This window comes from Candoia aspera, chromosome 3 (assembly GCF_035149785.1).
Source record: "Candoia aspera isolate rCanAsp1 chromosome 3, rCanAsp1.hap2, whole genome shotgun sequence".
NCBI classification, from domain to species: Eukaryota; Metazoa; Chordata; class Lepidosauria; order Squamata; family Boidae; genus Candoia; species Candoia aspera.
In genome coordinates, this window is record NC_086155.1 from 177,122,603 (window position 1) to 177,143,198 (window position 20,596).

Here is a 20,596-nt window from a genome sequence, read left to right on the forward strand (position 1 = left end):
ATACCCCAATACTGAGCATTCCAAATGAGTGAAGTCAGGTTCATCCCCAGGTAGGATTCCATTTTTAACTGGGATCTGTTCTTAGAAGCAGTTTCAGCCAATTCATAGTGTTGATAACGTAATTATGTTTTGCTGAAGGATAAGGCAAAGGTCATGCATAACTTGGCATGTTTATTTATCAATTGGTAAGAAGTCCATACTTGTGTAAGCAGCAAAACAAAATCTGAGCATGAATGATTCCTATGCAAAATCACTGTGAGAAGTACCCTCCACAGCGATGTACACTTGTTGACCAAACATATAAAACATGCTATATGAAAAAGATGCTAACTAAACATCTGTATTAAATACTGGAGGGGAAGGGGGATGGTTTACATTTTTATTATAATTTATTCTATTTAACAATCTAAGAAGTTTGCAGCCATCAGCAGTTCCAGTGCAATCTCAGGTGCAATTGGGAATTCAGGAATCTCTGTGGAGCTGTTAGTGTAGCGAACCTTATAGGTGAAATACATGCATACTTTAGATAAGACGTGGGAAGGAATCTCTCTGAAATTCACTTCGTTTGTTTCATTTTCAGCAAATTGGCCTGCGTACACAAAAAACAAAGGTAACTCATAAGCATAAATATTTTTTGACAAACATTTAATACAGAAGGGTATGGCTATATAGATACATAATTTAGTGAAGCCTCTGCTACTTGAACGTCTGTACTTTAGATTTGTTGTGCCTTCTTTATCTTTTATAATCCTTTAAATTTGATCAACCTGAACAAATTCAGAATGTATTTTCTGATGTATTGATTTCACCTTAAATATTTTGTTTTACAAATCCTGTCAAACCAGTTCTTATAGCAACTTCTATTTTAATTATACCACTGGAATAAATCAGAGTGAAATCACTTCACTTCTTGAATATGATGATGCACTAATCTTTTCAATGGCACTGCTCTTTTCAGTATTTTTATTATACATATACAAAATACACACATATACATGTACATACATATACAGAGAGCTGAGAACTGCATGTTAAAAGTTATATTCTGTGACAATTTCCTCTGTATTCACCAGCCTTCTGATATGTACATATATTTCTTGGAGGAAAAGCCAAAAGATAAGCACCTGGCATACATAGTTATCACTCAAGCCTTGACTTTGTTCAGTCCTTGTGGCCTAGATGATAAGCCCATGTGTAGTCATCATCCCCCAAGGAAAGTGTTATTAGATGTTTGAAAAAAGCACCTTGCATCTAGATGGTTGATTGGTATGTGAAAATATGTGATACAATCTGTTTTCTATTGCTGATCTGCATCCAGGAGTGACAACTGCTACATTATTTCTCCAAAATTTTGAGGGAATGTTTTTATGTTATCCTGGCTTTCCAACAAGGAGTTAGGGGCAGCATATTTGGCTGCCCCATTTTATTCTTCATAATTCTATGATGTTAATTAGTACATTGAGAGATGATTGATTCATTAGTTGATCAGTTAGCTTTATAGTTGAGACGTGTCCTATTCAGATACTTTCATCACTATTTAATTGGCAGATATAAAAATATGATGATTGAGGTAATTGCTGTCCTAAACCATTATAGTCAGGGTAATATAGGGAAGCAGCCAAGAAAGTAGTTAATGGGATATCAGCATTCAGATAACTTTTATAGTTCTCAGAGAAACATGTACAAATTATATCTATAGCTATATATGAAGGAACTCTCTTCTGTCAGATGTTGCTGCATGAATTCATCCTTTATAGCTTTGCTTCTGTCCTCAGAGCAGATTAGGTTTCTAGGTTGTAGAAAAACTTAAGCTCAAATTTAACTCATTAAAACTTAAAAACCATTCCTTTAGCAATATTAAATGCAATTTTAGAAATAACAGTGGATTCAAAATTAGATTGTAAAACACATTTATAAATTAAGCAAGTTTTATTTCTGAAAAGAAATGGATTGGGAATTGTTCTACACTGGTGTTAATCATTATAAAATTCTTTATCATACATTTGAATTAAATATGATTTTGATAGGTGTTGATTACCCGACTTTAATTCCTAGAAAAAAATTGTAGTAAACATAACTGAACATATGTGAGTCAATATTATGAAATATAAGTGGATTTTCCTTTTCTCTTGCACTTTTGCCTCATAAATCTGGTTTGTAGGAACCCAAATCTATTTTATGGATTTGGTGGGCATGGCACTTTACAGGAAGAAGGATGGAATTATTTATTTAATAGGAAATGGCTACAGGGAGGAGGAGAAATTCACCCCACCAGTACTGTCCCTTGCATTGGCAGATACACTCTTGAATTTCACTTTTGGAAAACATATTGCCTGTTGTGAATGTGCACAAGAATTCTTTGGACAGATTTTTTTAATGATATCAAGAAAGTAACCCCAGTGGGCAGGAATTTGTTCTCTCAGTCTCTGTAAAATATGATGCACATTAATATTGTACAATCATCATCAGCAGCAAAGTTTACATTCTTTCTATAATAGGTATCATTGACCCAATCTGGTATTACAACTCAAAACTGATTTATCCCTTTTCAAAAAAAGCAAAGCCAACTGAAATTATATAAGAAAAAAGTATCTAAAGTTTAGAATATTTTGAACTGCAAAAGTATTTCCTTTGGCAATACTGGCAAATCTTTTAGATTCCAAAATGATTTTGCACTTTTAATTATTTAGACACATAGTCTCTGGCTGAAATCAAAATACAAAATCCTACAAAACTGTATTGTTCTTTTTGAGAAACTGGTTCCGAAGATTACTCTTTCTTTGTCTTGTAATATGACAAGACAAAGAAAACAATTCTCAATCCCGTTTTTTCAGAACTGAGTGTTGTACCAACCTGGGCCACTCAACATTGCCTTAATTGTTCCTGATGTGAGTGCATGCTCCCGTTTAACAATGAACTCATGGCCATCAGAAGATATCAACTTCACATACATAGCATCAGGGCCTTCACACCCACCGTATGTTTTCTCTTCTCCATCTACAATACAGAATCAATGCATAATTTCAATTTAAGATTATTAGAAGGTTTAACAATTAAATAATGAACAATAAAACACTGAATTAATGAATATAAGAATGCTAGCAAGCCCAACATGGAAATATGATATTTGAACTACTCTAAGAGTATTTTATCTCAAGACTTTAATACTAGATGAACACTAATCTACTAATCTGAAATCTTTAAAAATGCTATCGCATTCCTTGGTAATATTCAAATGATGAATTTTTTAAAAAGGCATTATTATTATTAATAGCTTGATCTGGAAACATGGAATATTTCCTTACTTTAACACTTTAGTTACAAGAAAAAGAAAAAGAAAACTGCTGAATATAGTTGGTTATACTATCAAAAGTATTTTAAGAGGTGGTTACCTAAAATGCTTCATAAAAGGAAGGAAACTTTTAAAGATAAATTTAAGTATGAATACAATTTCAGCACACTATGAAATAGAATGAATTATGGTGTTTTCTGTTATACCCCACCCTTCCCACACATTCTGGTAATCTATATTTTTAAAAAACATTTCACCTGTCAGGATTACAATACTCCCAGCATGGCTTATAAAAAAGACCATATTTCTTTATACAGAGCTATTAATGGTAATTAACTCCACGAGGGGGAATGGCTGAATGCAAAGTCCAGCTGTGCAGGCTTTGGGGATGGTTATTACCTCCCATCCTTCTCCATTTTTCAGAATTTTTGTACAAGGCACTTGGTGGTAATGGCCCTCTAGGGAGGGAAAGAAATGTCCAGCAAAGTAGGGTTCTGTGATGGTTGTCACTTGCCCATCTTTATTCCTTACTCTTCAATTTTTCAAGATTATTTCTAGAATCCCCATGTACTTTCATTCATATTTTATCCATATTTTAATTTTGTGAAAACAGATTTCAAACCAGATACATATCTCCAAATAATATGAGATTATAGAAGTGTCATTTTGTCATTCAGCAAACAAACTGAATTTTAAAAGATACTCTATGACAAACAATTGCAATCACAAGTATATTAATTACTGCTCTGAAACCTCACTCAACTTCATGAACATGGCTGGAATTAAAATCAGCACTTTTAATGATATACTGAATACATCCTTAAAAAGTGAAGATACTTCTAAAGGATATTTTTGTCAATATCCTTACCCATCTCTTCTTAACAAATGATATTTCTTTGCCTTTGGAGCTTTTAAACAGGATCTGAAAACAAATGGAGAAGTACATACATATTCAAGTTCATTATGAAAAGTATATTGTTTGGTGGCAGTACGAGAAGGTCACTAACTACAATCCTTCCTACAGCTGGTAGTGACATTAAATAAAAACACGATTTAGCTATGTTTACTGTTGGACATCCTTACTGTACAATTACAATCACATGGCCATGTCTGGCTAAAATCTTATCTAGGTATTCGTATGCCCACAAACACGTACAATAGGTTTCAATATAGATGGTACGTTTAACTGTTAAAAAGCAGTCCCCACCTCTGCATACAGTATGCTGGAGAAAAACAGAAACTCCAGGCCAGTTTCACTCACGTTGTGTCATTATCCTGAGCATTACACTCTTTAGCCTTCTACCACAAGTTTGCCCCTGGACACTAAAAAATTCTCCACCCCTAAAGTATAGGGATTACTGAATCTCTGAATCCTGCTTCATTCAAAAAGATGACTTTAAATCAATTTATAGAATGCCAATCAGTGCTGGCCAGTTCAAGCCAAAGACACCATATGAGAGCTTCTTCTAAAGGTTACAAATTAGTTGCTAGACTTAACTCTACATTATCATTCTTACCCTAAAGCACCCAAATAACCTTGGTTATTCCTCAAGGACAGAATTCCTCTTTCTATGCATCTTTTAATGTCATGTGGAGAGATTTGGCTCATATCTTTATTTTTTTCTATTCTTGCTTTGCACTGGGAATCTCTGCCCGCTCCCATAAGGACTATCCTTTCTTTTTGAAGGCAGAATACCTTTACGACACTTTTGAAATATAAAGGGTAAACACATTTTTAAAAAAAATGTTGACTTCACATCACTAAGATGTAACAGTGGTAAATGTGTTTAGACTTTAATGCTTTATAAATTAAATTACATTGTCGTTTGATGATTTCAGGTCTCATCTTTGCTGAGAAACCATACTAAAATGTTACAGTATACCAATGGCAAATATTGTAACTTCTTGGAAAAATACTTTTTATGAATCAGGTATGGAGTAACTTAGGAGGGTCTCACAAGGTACAATAGAAGAGCTGATGGAAAAAATAACAGTGGACCAAGTCAGACCAAGATGGGATTAACTTAATGTTCAGTTCCTTTGCTGCTCAAGAATGCAAATCAATCACAATGCTCATTGCACAATACCCCTCAACATCCAGAGAAATATCTGTGGTAAATGAATGAAAGCTAAATAACTAGCTTGTTGGGAGCACTTAGCTGGCCTTGTCTGGGCTTAGAAGAAAGGACAGGCCTTCTTAATATTTGGATTGTAGATCTCCAAGGTATACCAGGGCACTTGATAGAATGGAAACTTTAAAAAGAAACAAAAAAAATAACTTCCCAGAAGGTGGCTACAGGAAATCACTTGACACTGCTAACAAGTACAGGTTGTCCTCAGCTTACGTCCATTCATTCAGCACCATTCAAAGTTACGCGGCACTGAAAAAATGGATATACAACTGGCCCCTGAAGTTCCAGCAATCACAGACCCCTGCTGTCACATAATTGTAATTACAACATCGCAGGGAGCCGCGGTCATGTGATCATTATTTGTGACCTTCCCTGACGGCTTCCCACAAGTGAAGTCAACGTGGAAGCCATCAAGGAAGGTTGCACATCGCTCTGGTAAGTCAATCCTGCTCGCAGCACATACACACACACACCCACATACACGCAGCATCCACTGGCCCTCCCAAGCCTCCCCCAACTCACTCCCCTGACGTCCCTCAATTCACATGCAGCCTGTACTGGGACCTCCCAAGCCCTCCCCCAGCCCCCCCACATTCCTTACCTGGGACTCCCCCCGCTTCCCGCTTAATAACCCACTTGTCTTGGGGTTACAACGGCAACTGGCACTGCTAGTATTGCCATCCTGATGCAGTCACGTGGCATTGCGTTTTACGACCAAATCACTAAGTGATGGCAATCCCAGTCCTAATTGCCGTCATAACCCGAGGACTACCTGTATACTAAATAGATGTCTCTATGAAGACACCAGGAGATTAACTCACTTGAATAAGGTTTTTCCTGTAGGATTTTTAATAAGAAAGATATTCAAATTATCATTGCAAATATTATCAAAATAAGATACAAATAACTTTAGCTTCCCAAGTATAATAAAATGCAAGCAAGTCAGATGATTTAATTCAGTCTTCCCAAACTTAATACCTATCAGATATGTTGGATTGTACCTCCTATAATCTCAAGGACAAAAGATAAGTGCCTAGAATGCTACTATTTAAATGTGCATGGCATTGCTTGCACAGAGAGCCAGTGCGGTATAGTGGTTGGACTAAGAGTAGCTGGGTTCTAGTCCACCTTCAGCCATAGAAAGTCACTGGGGGACTCTAGCCTATCACTGACTCTTAGCTCAATCTCTTTAATTGAGTTGTTGGGTGGAAACATAGGAGGACAGTACATTTCACCATGAACTTGACTGATAAATATGTAGTCCAGGAATTTCGGTAAGATGCTATTTTTTATTAAAAATACATAATAGGGTGTTTTTGGCCAGGTGTCCCCTTGATCTTCAGAATAAGTTTTCTTTCTGGCAAAAATACTGCCCATGTCATCAGAATACAAGTATGATCATTTCTGATAAGGAAGAGCTCGTATCTTAAGTTTGTGTGTGTTTGTGTAGATATATACATATACATACATATCCTTATACAATGTATTATAAAATTATATCCATGTACTTATATATCTATATCTATTTTTATCTGTTCATTGTGTCTGATTCTCAGACTGCCTGGACAAGTCCTTGCAGTTTTCTTAGCAAGGTTTTCCAGAAATGGTTTGCCATTGCCTACTTTCTAGGGCTGAGAGAGAGTGACTGGCCCAAGGTCATCCAGCTGGCTTTGTGCCTAAGGCAGGAATAGAACTCATGGTCTCCCGGTTTCTAGTCTGGTGCCTTAACCACTACACCAAACTGGCTGTCATATATCTATATAGATTTATGTATATTCATATTAGAATTTACTGGTATATATTTTAGGCCAAATACTCCTCCCCCCACCATGACACCTCAAGATTCCTTGCAGATAAAAACACATAGTAATGATCAGGAAATTATTCTTGCTGCTTACTTCTAGGCAGCATAGCCAAAAGTAATTCTTGTCAGCTGAACTCTGTTAAAAATCCTGTAGTCACATTATATGAATACTTTCCTCATTTAGAAGACAGAATTGCTTTTCTTGTTCACTATACTATACTATACTATACTATACTATACTATACTATACTATACTATACTGAGATAAGAATCTTGTTTAAAATGGAAATATACATAGAAAGAGCAGAACTTAGTTTTTAAACTTTGGTTAAGTCTGGGATGTGCCAAGCTGGGAACCAAGAAAACACAACTCTTGGTATCAGCTAATTCCATGATCCACCTATTGAGAAAGTAACTGAGATTATGAAATACCTGACCATATTCAAACAGTAGATATTGCATCAATACCTGCCTTGCCAATTGATCAGTATCCCAGCACAAGTGGCACTGAGCAAAGAAAATGGATTTGAATGCCATTTTGCACAAAAGAGCCAGTTTGGTCTAGTGGTTAAGGTGCTGGGCTAGAAACCAAGAGACTGTGAGTTCTAGTCTTGCCTTAGGCCTGAAAGCCAGCTGGGTGACCTTGAGCCAGTCACTCTCTCTCAGCCTAACTCACCTCACAGGGTTGTTGTTGTGGGGAAAATAGGAGGAGGAAGGAGTATTAGGTGTGTTCCCCACCTTGAGTTATTTATAAAAACAATAAAGGTGGAATAAAAATAAACAAATAAAAAACCTTCACCAATTTATTTGAATATTTGGGAGGTATTATTCCTATAGAAGGGACAGTACTGTTTGCATATTTAACTTTTGTCCAACATTATACATGTTGCTTTTTAAAATATGAAATTAAAGATGTCTTGGTCAAAAAGCCCAGCTCCCCTGAAAATGGTCAGGCTTTATCCTATCAGACAGACATATTGTGCCTGCAGCTTCATTATTATCTCATGTAAACATTTTAAAAGTTTTGGTTGTTTTGGATTGCCCATCCTAGTCCACAAGAACTATAAAATTCTTGTTGAATTCATTACCACAAGAAATAGTGATGTCCACTAACTTGGATGGCTTTAAATAGGATTTGGATAACTTCACAGAGGACAGATACATCAAGGGCTTTTAGTCTTGAGACTCAAATACCTCCAAAAACCAACTGAACAATGGTGAAAAGGGTTATTCCTCCTCCTCCTGTTTGCAAACAACCTAAAGGCACTTGTTGGCCACAGCAAAAAACAAAATGATGGACTTGGACTGACTTGGTGTTTTTATGACACTTTAGATTTTCAAATCTCAGACTGCAAATTGAATCAAACAGCCTCTGATTTAATCTGAATCAAAATCAGTTTCACCAAACTAGATCAGAAAAGATTTTTGTGCACGCACGAAGTGACACTACGTAGGTGGGCCTTCCTCAGCATGACACCATTCAGATCGTTTAGGTCTATAATTCCCAGAATAGTTAGCTAGCATGACAAACAGCCACATTAGCTGGGAATTCTGGGCAGTTGCAATCCTAATACACTGGAGGGTTCCATATTCAGAAAAGGCTGATATATCCACTTTTTGGTGATTTAGTTTTTATGGGTTAAGAGACATAATTGATTGTTGTTCCTGCTTTTGAATTTTCTAGCATTACATGTACAGTAAGAGAGCCAATTTGGTGCAGTGGTTAAGGCATCAGGCTAGAAACTGGAAGACTGTGATTTCTAGTCTTGCCTTAGGCACAAAGCCAGCTGGGTGAGCTTGGGACAGTCACTTCTCTCAGTCCTAGGAAAAAGGTAATAGTAAACCACTTCCTAAATCTTGCCAAGAAAACTGCAGGGACTTTCCAGGCAGTCACTGGGAGTCAACACTGACTGGAAGGAACACGCATGGTATATCTGTATCCTTATTGCATAGATTGTATTTTAAATAGTGTTGAAAATCACTTGGGCATTTTAGGCAAGTGACAGATTTAAAAAGACAAAGGAAAATCTGTCACATAACTCACTTGATTTCTACACTACACAATTAAATATCTGAGAGTTGGGTTATGAACATCTTGCTATCAGAATGGCTTGTTTCGTTTGTAATCATAAGGAAAAAAAAAAGAGAAGAATGCTAGGTAATGGAAGAAAGAAATGCTAGAAAAATACGTGTGGCAAGGCCACCTCGAGAGAAAACTCCAGCCAGGAGTTCACAAATAACGAAGAGGTGAGGCTGCAGAAAAAAATGACGTAAAACTCCTCTGAGTTCTTATTAAAAGGGAAGAAGGCGTGGCAACGTTCGCGGGGTGCTTTCCACAAAACAGCAGTCTAGAGACATGGCAGCTCTGTAAAACGAGCAAATGAAGTAATCTTCAGGGGCTCAGAGAGAAAAATAGAAACGGGGTGCTGTTTTTTAGCACTGCTTTTAAGATGGCATCCATAAAACAAATCAGAAGTAGGACCGGCTTCTCCGACGTGATGCCTTTCCGAAATGCTGAATTACAACACCTATCATCCCCATTCGGCGATAGGAACTATAGTCAAACATAGTTGGAAAGCATCGTTGGGGAAGGCTGGTTGAAGATGTTCGGCCCCCCGAACTTTAATTCACGCCTGGGATTGAGTTGCAGCGAGAACTCAAGTTCCGCCCAGCAACAACACCAGTTCCTTCCCACGACTCCCAGTTATCGGGGCAAAGCGGTCCTCATGGCGATCAAAACACGCAAGACTACCAGGCCAACTGCTCGCTCGTGCTCCAACAACTCACCGCTTCCCACGCAGCACCGCAGAAATCCTCAAAGCAGTTTCTCAGACACCACACGGTTCCAGCCGGGACAACCGCCCGTATAAACCACTTCCTGTAGGTCACCAACAGCGATTTCCGGTCTCCGCAACGCAATGAGGGGAACAAATACGATAGAGACGGAATGTAGAGTAACGCGGGGAAGCGACTGGGTGGATTGTTTTTTGTCAGTGCTGAAAAGCCGAAGAACTTCGTCTTTTCGGCAATAACTCAAGTGATTCGAGGCGAGTTGTCCTAATATCGGTATTTTAAAATGCCGACGAATGACCCTATACCGTTTTGATTTATTTAGAGCTACCAGGTTCGATCTTGTGTGTTTAATATTATCTGGTTTATTTATTATTTATTATTATATTAAAAATACTATTTTATTGATGATGATGATGATCTGGTTTATTTATTTAGGGCTACCAGATCTGATCTGAAAAAATCCGGGCGACCCCCGGGGGCATTAAAGCGTTTTTTTTGTTGTCGTTAAGTACAGAATGCTGGCCTACACTGCAAGAGTGGCGAAAACCATTCTGTTTCAGTTACTGTCCACTGGCTCGCAATATTTCTTGCAGGGGAAAAAAAATAGGGAAAAAGATAAGGGACTTCAGAATTCGTTAAGCCATTGTGATCTTGTGCCATATGCAAACCCACCATTGCTGATTATCAGCCATGGTTAAGGTCTTAGAAAAGATGTTTCAAGTCAGTTAATGAAATTAGATTAGACGGAACAGGAACTGGCTCATTTGCCTTCAGTTTTTTAAAGCGAAGAAACGGCACACTTCTGCTTAACTATGCTTTTCTACGTCGTGGCTTCCTCACCATGTGAAGTAAACTGGAATGACCAGCTTCCCTGGCTGAAAGCGGAGTAGAACCTGGTCTCCCTGGTGCTAATCCGACACCTTCACCGCTACACCGCAATATGTATACGTTTTTTAAATCTCATGGATAAAGCAAAGCCTCTCTCTCTCTCTCTCTCTCTCTCTCTCTCTCTCTCTCTCTCTCTCTCTCTCTCTCTCATACGCACATAGGAAACTGCTTACAAAAATCTTGAGCAAAAGACTTCAGTGACCTTTGGTCCTGTTAGCTGTATGAGAAATATCACGCAAGAAGTGTAGCAGTTGATTATTTTCCGTATAACTTTCAGATCAGTGTTTTTCAAACTTGGCACTTTTAAGATGTGTGGACTTCAACTCCCAGAACACCCTAGCCAGCATGCTGGCTGAGGAGTTCTGGGAGTTGAAGTCCACACATCTTAAAGTTGCCGACTTGGAGAAACACTGTTTTTAGACTGAGAGGGACAAGCTTCTGGCTCTTGGGTGTATTGGACATAATGGAAAAAGCAGTTCCCAGAAGTTGCAAGCTGCGGATTCTGATGGCTCCACTTTTAATTTCGCTGTACCCATTTAGCTCTGATATGTGCTATCCTTTTTAAAACTATTCTTCGTGTAAAGTGGTGCCGCTCTGAGCTCTTAAACAGCCTAAAGATCAGCGTTCAAACTCTGTAAGCTATATCTCTATGAACTCGGGGGAACTTGGCCGGCTCTCGCGAGACTCTGGAGCCGGCTCTCGCGAGATTCTGGACCGGCTCTCGCGAGACTCTGGAGCCGGTTAGCGTGAGAAGGCGGAAGTTTGAATCTTTCCTGCTCCCGCCCGTCAAAGCAGAGCTGTTGCTCTTTCCCGAGGCTGGCCCGCGATGGTTTGGGGTTTGTAGGTGTGCGAGCGCTCTTCAGCCCTACAGGTCTCTTGTATTTGAATCCTGCGCGGGTGGATCCTTGTGATCACTAGCTAATAAACCTAGGAAAGGGCAGTGGGGATTAATACCAAGTAAGGGGAGAAATAGTGAACTCTGTTAATGTCCAAAGAAAAGGGACTTTAATAGAAAACGAGTAGAAAGGAACTTAGCTTTTTTCGGAAGGTTAAAGCAACTTACTTGCTTCCTAGAAAGAGTCAGTAGGGTTTTTTTTTAGCTCACTCAGTTTAATCTCTGCATTATTTTCCTACTGACTATTGAAATGCATTGTTATCAAAATGCAAAGTTCTAATTGGTTTAAACTATGTAATGGTTTTCCAAATAAATTGACAGAATACAGAACTTTGTAAAACTAATTTCTCTTCATTATCCCATACTTTTGTTTACTATAAATACTTGAAAGCCTGGTAGCAAGCAGCTGCAATATCCAGCATCAACACGGGAAGTCAGAATTATGGATGGTGGAGCTAGGTTTGTTGAAACTCTAAAGCGGACAGGATATTTAAAGGCAAATTCACTTAATGGAGAAGACTTTGACTGGTTATTTGAAACTTTGGAGGATAAATCATTTCTGGAGTGGTTTTGTACAGCTTTGAATGAACATCATGTATTATCTGAAGAAGAGTTGCAGTCATTTAATGTTCTCCTAAAATCATCAAAACCTGTTTTAGGAGAAGAGGCTCTCGATGAAGTTCTCAAGATTTCAAAGCCTCTTGATCTGAACACTAATAATTGCAAGGAAGAAGAGGAAAACCTTAAAATGTTAGAAGATGAATTTCAAGCTCTTCAAAAGATAAAACAGCTAAAGATTCATCAACGTAACAAGCTTCAAAGCATGGCCTCGGCTAATAGCTTTATGTCCTTGAAGGTTAAAGAAAGAAGTGAGGAAGGACCTAAAATCCTGAAAGAGAGTCAAGGGGACTTCACAGCCATGAATATAAAGATAAACAATGAGCTTCAGACTCTTACTGAAGGAGTTAAGAAGCTTGCTTCTTTTTTTGCTGTTGCAGCTGGACAAGAACTGGATCCTCTTCCTGTGCTGCTAACACAACTTGCTTTAGATACCTATTTGTATCAAGAAGAACAAAGCACTGGAGCTCTTACTTCATATACAAAAAAACAGTTTTTCCAGGGTATATCTGAATTGGTGGAAAGTTCTAATGAAGAAAATTTTCAACTTGTACATATAAATAAGCCCTCCAGCTGTGAAGGAAGCAATGATGTATGCGATGAAAGATTAGAACTGACTAGGTTGCAAATGGCATATATTTGTGCTCAGCATCAATTAATTCAACAGCAAGCCAAGAACCTAAGCATGAGATCGGGTCTTCAGTGGGGAGAGAAGAGTATCTGTACTTTAAAAAAGGTAAGATGATGATGCTTGCATACTCAGGCTTAATTCTACTATCTTAAACATGCTTTTAAGCAGTCTCTGAATTCATATTGAGTTGACTTGAAGAACTTGACATCCTCTTAAATGTTCCATAGACAGGCACTTACTATTTTGAGCAAACTCATTTAGCATTTCAGAACAGATTGATCCTGAAAATTAAGTGTAAGTTGCTCAGATCCATACTGAGTTGGATCTTGGCTGGGCTTGAGGTGTGAGCTGGAATGAGTTTGAGTTAGTGATTCTTGAGTGGGTTCTCTGTGCCATTAGTTCAGCCACCTGTTTGTTGGAGTCAGACCCCTCCTGGGTTGTTTAGGTGGCCAGAAAGATGACCTGCGTGGTCTTTGAGGGAGGGGGTAGTACTTTCAGCCTTGAAGGAGGCGATTGTGGGCTCCCTCCTCAAGAAGCCAACCCTTTTAGATAATCCCTGGACCCAACACTTTTAGATAATTATCATCCTGTTTCCACCCTTCCCATTTTAGGGAAGGTTGTTGAGAAGGTGATTGGACTGCAGTTGCAGAGGACCCTGGAGGAAGTAGATTATCTAGGCCTGTTTCAGTTGGATTTCAGGCCATGATTTGGTATGGAGACAGCCTTGGTCACACTTATACATGACTTGTGGTGGAGCCAGGATGGAGGTGATGCATCCGTTCTTATGCTCCTTGATCTCTCAGTGGCTTTCAATACCATCAACAATGATATCCTTCCAGACCAGTTTTGGGGGTTGGGAATTGGGGGCACTGTTCTCTTCCTTTTGGGCCAATTCCAGTTGATGTTGGCTGGGGGAGAGAGAAAGCTCCCTAGGCCCTTCCTTTGTGGGATGCCACAGGGCTCGATGCTGTGTCCCTTCCTGTTCAACACCTACATGAAACCCCTGGGTGAGACCTGTGAAGTCCTACATAGGATACAGCTTGGTTACTTGAGGGACCGTCTATCTCCTGTGGTGTCTGCCTCACCAGTAAGAGCCAACAGGATTGGCACACTCTGCATTCCTTCAATTAACAGTGTCATCTGTTGGGACCCAGGAAGTGTGCCTTATCTCTTGTGGCTCCTGCCCTCAGGAATGAAGTTCCTCTTGAGATCTGTGTGGCTATCACCCTGATGATGGATCGTACTGTTCTTCCAGGCCTTGGATTGAGGTGGTTGGGGTGGATATGTTTGTTTGTGTGTGGTGTTGTTGGCCAGGCTGACCATCTTGTTCTCTATCTCTTCTGTTTTATATTGTATTTTTATTCTGTCTTGTTTATGCTGTGATAAACCCAGAGTTAGTCTAGAGTCAGTTGGCACCTAAATCAAATCAAATAAATAAACCCTCCAAATAACTGATTCTCACACTGGTAATTATTTCCTTGATTTTTCAGCCACTGGGATAACTGGATCTCCTTGACAAGGGACTCAGGTGGACAAGGATATGTGGATTTCCACTCGAGAAATAAAATATGCTGATAGAATATATACATCGTAATTATAGAATATTCAAATTAAAGTTCTGAATAGAACTATTTTATCTATATCGATCAGTAACATTGGAACTTTATGGAGGAAATGAGAAATACTTGGTAGAAGAGAACTACAGACTTCTGAAAAGCTTCCATCCTTGTAGGGATCAATGTTGGCTGAATTTGCTTCATAGTATAGTTTCTATGTTGCAATAAATTATGTGGCCTTTCAAAAATGGAGGGGCTAAGTAAAGTTATTATAGTGTGAATAAAATAAGTGGAAGAAATTGGTGAGCAAATGAAGTTTTGCAAAATATTTCTCACTGGCTCAGCTCTACAGCAACTCAGATTTTAAAGATGAGCAGTTGTAATTGCACTTCAAATTAAACGGTGTATTATGGAATTTATTTATCCAATTTATATGGCTGTCTACTTGCCAATTGATTCTGATCAGCTAGCAAGGGTTAAAAACATCACGATATGAAAAGAAGACAACAAAAATAAAACACACTACTCTAGGGACACAACGTAGACCTCAGGTTGTTGCAACAGGCTTATATACCATCCTGGCCCAGGACATGGAGGAAGAACAAGGCCTTCAGGGATGTTTTAAAGGGTGGGGTAGGGGTGTATTCCATAGAGCAGGCACTGTGACAGAGAAGGCATGCTTCCTGTATCTCACAAGATATTGTTTAATTATTGACCTCATGCATACCAACTGTTGGATGTTGTAAGATGGGCAAAGTGGAGGAGAAGGAAAAGGAATGAAACAGTATTGTAAATATAGAACTCAAACTAATTAGAGGGGAACTTCTGGAATTCAAGAATTAATAAGAATTCAGTTAAACAGAAACTCAGAAACTATTTGTTTATTAATTTTGCAGATTCGTGGAAAAGAAAAATTTGAAGCTAAAATTTCTAGCTTGAATAATGACATCGCAAAAATAAAAACAGATTTATCACAAATAAACAGTGAAACTCTACCTTTGCTAATTAAGGAGAACGCAGAGCTGTTGAATATGCCTGTGGTTAAGGGGGATTTCGATCTACAAATTGCTCGACAGGACTACTATATATCGAGGCAGGATCAGATCTGTAACCAGCTGATCAAACAGAAGGCATCATTTGAATTTCTTCAGTTGGCGTATGAAATTGAATTTCGAAAACTTAGGGAAAACAGCCGTCTGCTGGAAAATATGGTGCAGGACCTGAAATCAAGCAACGACATTTTAGCGCGGACAATAGAAACAATGTCTGAGCCTTCTATATCCCTTCATAGGGCACCAAGAAATACCCTTGAGTCAAAGGATAATGCAGCACACAGGTAAGAAGCTGACTCGCTTCAAACTTACTGAGGCACTAAACATAAAGTCTGTTGTAGATAAAAAAATCCCAGGCCCAAAACATGAAAACAATTTGATTGAAATCAGTGAATCTTCCTTCTTGGTAACTGCTCTGAGCCAGCATATATATATTTGCATGAACTTGTGATAGACATTTACTTTCTTTTTATTGTACAATATTTTAAGATGTTTCTAGTTAAGCAGTTATTAACCTGAATACTTGCATGAAAAATACTTGCCAGGTTAGTAAAACATTTTTCTGCAGAGCTATAGGAAACTGAAATGGAGATTACCATTAAAATCAATGAGATTACCATTAAAATCAATGGATGTAGTCTCACCTCCCATCCAAACTTTGCAGATGAACAGGTTCTAAGTTCACTTTTAAGATGCAAATATTTTGGGTTTTTGTTATTTTGATTACAGTATAATTTACCTGCTTCTTTCCTTGAATAAAAGAGTGTATGGATGTTCCAGTTTGCATCAAATGTACATTTTTCATCTAACTTTGGTAACATTTCAACCAAGAAGATTGGCTAGCTTAATGTTCTCCCTGTATATTAATAGCTGCCTAATGTTGGATTCGATCATTCCAAAGTCAGGTGTACTTTGCCGGTGCTTCCTTTTATTTATTTAAAATAATGCATTAGAATGGTAGCACAAGAAATAATGTCAAACATGACTCTTGAACCAAACATAACATGGGTGCAAAGGGCCAACACCCCTTGAACTGCTGAATTTGAGCCAGATTGTACAGATTTTATTAAATAATGTAGTATCTTATAATAGTTCACTGTTCAGGAAATGCTGGTGTTGTTAACTTCATTGTACTTGTATCCCACTTCTATACATATTTTAAAGGATGTGTCAGCTTCTGGAAGGAAAAAATCCAAAGCAATTATTCAGAACATATGAAAGGCTTGAGGAGATGGCTGAGAAGTTACACCAGGATTCAGTATCAGTGCTTGACCAATTAGTGATAGCTGGCCAAGAACAAATTCTTCTTCTGTCAAAGATGGATGCTGATTTAACTATTCTTCATGATTCTATATACTGCAAAGAAGAAAGTGTCTGTCTTAGTAATCAGGTAAGTAATTGAATTATGATCACCTGAGATTGTGGTTTAATGGAGTTTTCTTAGTACTCAGTGCAATTATAAGAAAATACCTTATTCATGTGGTTTTTTGATGTGGTCATTAGATATGTATAATCTAAGCCAGTGTTTCTCAGCCGTAGCAACTTTAAGATATGTGGACGTCAACTCCTAGAATTCCCCAGCCAGCAATGCTGGCTGGGGAATCCTGGGAGTTGACGTCCACATATCTTAAAGTTGCTACGGTTGAGAAACACTGATCTAAACTCTATAGTATGCTATTATAAATCTAGTAGGCAGAACTGAGTCCTTCCAAACCTCTGACACACTCTGGACCTGTCCTAAATATTCTGGCTCGGCCTGGCCCTTTTTCCCTGACCACCTTAGTGCCATCAGCTATCCATATTGACATCTGTTGCAGGCTCATCCACCAAGCTTGAAGCCCCTCATTGTGACAGTGGTAAGACAGCTGTTTTCTCTGGCTTTCAAATCCTATCTCTCTTGCTTCCACAGTGGGAGGAGAAACAAGAGCCATCACAAAATTGCCATGCTGCCTGTGTGAAGTTTGTACAAGATCCAATTTTCTGTAGCTGTATCTAGAACACAAACAGTTATGTACTCTAGAGCCACTGCATTCTTTCTGGGGTCTCTGGCTATATAGGCTAACCCTGATCTCACTCCTGGTCACAGAAACTAGATTTGTAGTAGCTGCTGCTTTTAAAGAACATTACAGAACATTAAAGGTTTCTGATTTGTCTTTAGCAGTTCCCATCTTTCCCAAATCTCACTGGGTCATATCCTGCCTCCTGGAATTCTTTATATGGTTCATCAACTGGGTTCAGAGAGTTAAGCCAGGGTCAAAAATTCATATTTTATTTTATTAAATCTGTATTTAAAGATTTGCTGAATCTTTCCAGATTCCTGGTAGCTGTCAACAACATAAAATATAATAAAACATCCACAGTAAAAATAATCCACAACCTCGAATAATACCATCTCAATTCAGGTTCCTGAAAAATGAATGCAGTACTTAATAAATAATATTACCAATGGTGAATAATACTTTCCTGAAGGCCCTTCACTATCAGGATTCTGTCATTGGAGGCAGGGGTGGCGCTAGTCTAGGAGGCGGCTTTCAGGAGCATTGGCACTATGATGGAAAAACACTTTCTGCCTCAGCCCCTTTCATCTGTACTGCTAAGATGCTTCTGATGCTTCTTCTGGAGCTCCTCAATGGACCAAAGCATACTCTGAGATCCGTGAACAGAAAAAGGCAATTTCATCAAGACTTTGAGTCATTGCCAGAGGCTAGCTCAGCAATCAGTAGAATAGCTTGTCAGATCATTGGGAGATTCTGCTCCTGGGGCAGAAGGTCTGAAAAGAATGCAGGAAAGCAAAATAGGTCTTCTTAGCAAGAAGAAAGGAAGGAAAATAGAAGCAGGATTTGGGCAGATATTCTGAGATGGGTTTCTTAGACCAGATGTTGGTGTTCTGGTTGAAGATATGCTGCCAGCTAAGAGACCAAAGTGAAGTGGCTCTTCACTTGACATGCTAATGTTTTTGTAGCAATGTATGATAAGGTTTCTGGCAAATGAACTAGCTCTTAGGCAGCACTTTTGAATATTTGAGCTTGAGACCCCCCGATCTGATATATTGTGTGAACCCAGCCATACTTTTTCATCCAGCAGAGGGTTCTTGCCAATGACCAATAATGGTTTGCTTATAGCATCAAATCAAAATGTTCAGATTCCTGATCTACAGTATAAATGTGAATCTGCCAAGAATTCCAAGTTGTGAAAGAAGCATATTTCAGAACGATGTGGGCAGAAACTGCTCATGGTTGCCTACATAAAAGAATTAGTATGATATTTATAGGAAGATATATTGGGAAAGAAATGTATTGAATTCACTATTATATTTCTGTCATGTTTAGGAACTGTCTGAACATTTTCACCAGCTGGAATTCCAGTTGAATAAAATAAATCAGCTTATTATGGATTTTCTTGCTGATATAAAGGCTAAGAAGAAGGTCCTAGAGAACAATAAATTACAACAGATGGAAAGAAAACTCTGCATGTATTTCTTCAATGATGAAGAACGTTTGAAAAATGTTGTGGAAAGATTGGAGCAACAAGTTAAAGCTCAACCCAACCCTTAAAGATTATATGTTAAATTACTAACATAGATTTTTTTAATGAAGTTTTGTCTAGATTATTCAATTTTAGGTACTAAAACTTAACCAGAAGGGCTGTTGCTGCAGCACCGTGAAGTTTAAAGGAAACAGTGAAGGAACCTCTATCAGTGAATAGTTATTTGGGAAACTAGATATACTATACTCTTGAGCTCAAGGACAAAACAGAATCTGGGAAATATCCTCCTATTAAATGATAACTAAGTCCATATGGACTTGTTGCAAGACTTCCTAGGTTTATTTCACAACTTTGGAGGAATGTGTAGAACATTAATTCATTAGCCAGTAGTTTTTCCACTGGTTTTCTTTTTATCCTCAGAATTAATATACTGATTGTTAAAACTCCATCCTAATTTGGGAAATATTCCAGAGCTGCCTTCCTCAACCTCATGCTTTCCCAGTGTTTAAGTACAACTACCATTATTCCAACTAAGATGATAGTAGTTGTAGATAAGATAGCAGGGGGGTACTGGGATTGGAAGGGCTATTCTAGAGGGTGATTAAGTTTGCACTTCTGTGCCTAGTAATTACTTTGAGTTTGCATGCATGTGTGTGCTCTACACACACCCACACAATATCCCTATTAGTATTCTCCATTTATATACAGTTGTGATCATCTTAGTACTAGATTTAACACGGCTGAAGATAAAATCCTTCCATATATTTTAGATTAGGTTGTAAATATTGGAAACATGTAAGCTTCAAATAAATTTTTAACCATCTCAAAGGCCATGCTTGTTTTTATTTCCTAGAAGTAAAAACATTTTTGGAAAACAGATTTTATTCCAAGTATGCTAAAGAGCAATGTTTCTCAACTCTAGCCTCTTGAAGATGTGTGGACTTCAACTCCCAGAATTCCCTAGCCAGCCTTCCAGGAGTTGAAATCCTCACCTCTTCAAGCAGCCAAGGTTGAGAAATGCTGCTAAAAAGCAAAGGGACTGCCTTGCAGTATGCTTGCAGGATATGTACCTCATATTCGAGGGTGGGGGGGACACATTTCCAAGTCTTATGCCAGATTCGCTGAGGAACGATTCACTTGGCAATGCTGCTTTATTTTTCACACTCAGAGCTGCAGACAATAAACTTCCACCGTCTTTCCATCGTTAGCTGAGCCTTAGGACACTCAAGCTCCTCTCTCCCCAGGACCGCGTGCCTCAAGCAGCACGATTCATCCTGAGTCAATTTAATCCCGCTATTCCTTGGGTGGGAAAAGTCGGGTTCTTGGCATTTGATCCGGATCCCACTGACTTCGAAAACCTTTCAGCGTCCTCTTCAGACCGAGCCGCCAAACTTGAAACGCCGCGCTCCCTCCGCCGAGGCGCGCTGCGGCAACGCACCCACCGCCGCT

The 20,596-nt window shown here is 38.6% G+C and overlaps 2 protein-coding genes across 3 annotated transcripts; one reads left to right on the plus strand and one right to left on the minus strand.

The window, feature by feature from the left end:
* Positions 1–365: 365 nt before the first annotated feature.
* On the minus strand, positions 366–10,124 carry ELOC (elongin C). Of its 2 annotated transcripts, none has more exons than XM_063299393.1 (4): positions 10,016–10,124; positions 4,161–4,214; positions 2,854–2,997; positions 366–589 (listed from the first exon to the last, which is right to left on the minus strand). In XM_063299393.1, the coding sequence occupies exons 2-4, from the start codon at positions 4,162–4,164 to the stop codon at positions 399–401; spliced, it is 339 nt and encodes a 112-aa protein (XP_063155463.1). In that variant the 5' UTR covers positions 4,165–4,214; positions 10,016–10,124; the 3' UTR covers positions 366–398. The 2 variants fall into 2 exon arrangements, with proteins under 2 accessions (XP_063155463.1, XP_063155464.1); XM_063299394.1 differs by having other exon boundaries at positions 4,088–4,214.
* A 1,540-nt stretch (positions 10,125–11,664) lies between these two features.
* HAUS3 (HAUS augmin like complex subunit 3) lies at positions 11,665–19,929 on the plus strand. The gene is made up of 4 exons (XM_063299395.1): positions 11,665–13,158; positions 15,506–15,945; positions 16,826–17,051; positions 18,991–19,929. Exons 1-4 carry the CDS (start codon positions 12,247–12,249, stop codon positions 19,213–19,215), a joined length of 1,803 nt encoding a protein of 600 aa, XP_063155465.1. The 5' UTR covers positions 11,665–12,246; the 3' UTR covers positions 19,216–19,929.
* Positions 19,930–20,596: the final 667 nt, after the last annotated feature.

Coding starts and splice junctions, on each gene's coding strand:
- ELOC (XM_063299393.1), bottom strand. Junction 590..2,853: donor GGCAATGTTGAGTGGCCCAG/GTTGGTACAACA, acceptor TTGTGTACGCAG/GCCAATTTGCTGAAAATGAA.
- HAUS3 (XM_063299395.1), top strand. CDS start 12,247: ATGGATGGTGGAGCTAGGTTTGTTGAAACTCTAAAGCGGACAGGATAT. Junction 13,159..15,505: donor GTATCTGTACTTTAAAAAAG/GTAAGATGATGA, acceptor TTAATTTTGCAG/ATTCGTGGAAAAGAAAAATT. Junction 15,946..16,825: donor AAGGATAATGCAGCACACAG/GTAAGAAGCTGA, acceptor CATATTTTAAAG/GATGTGTCAGCTTCTGGAAG.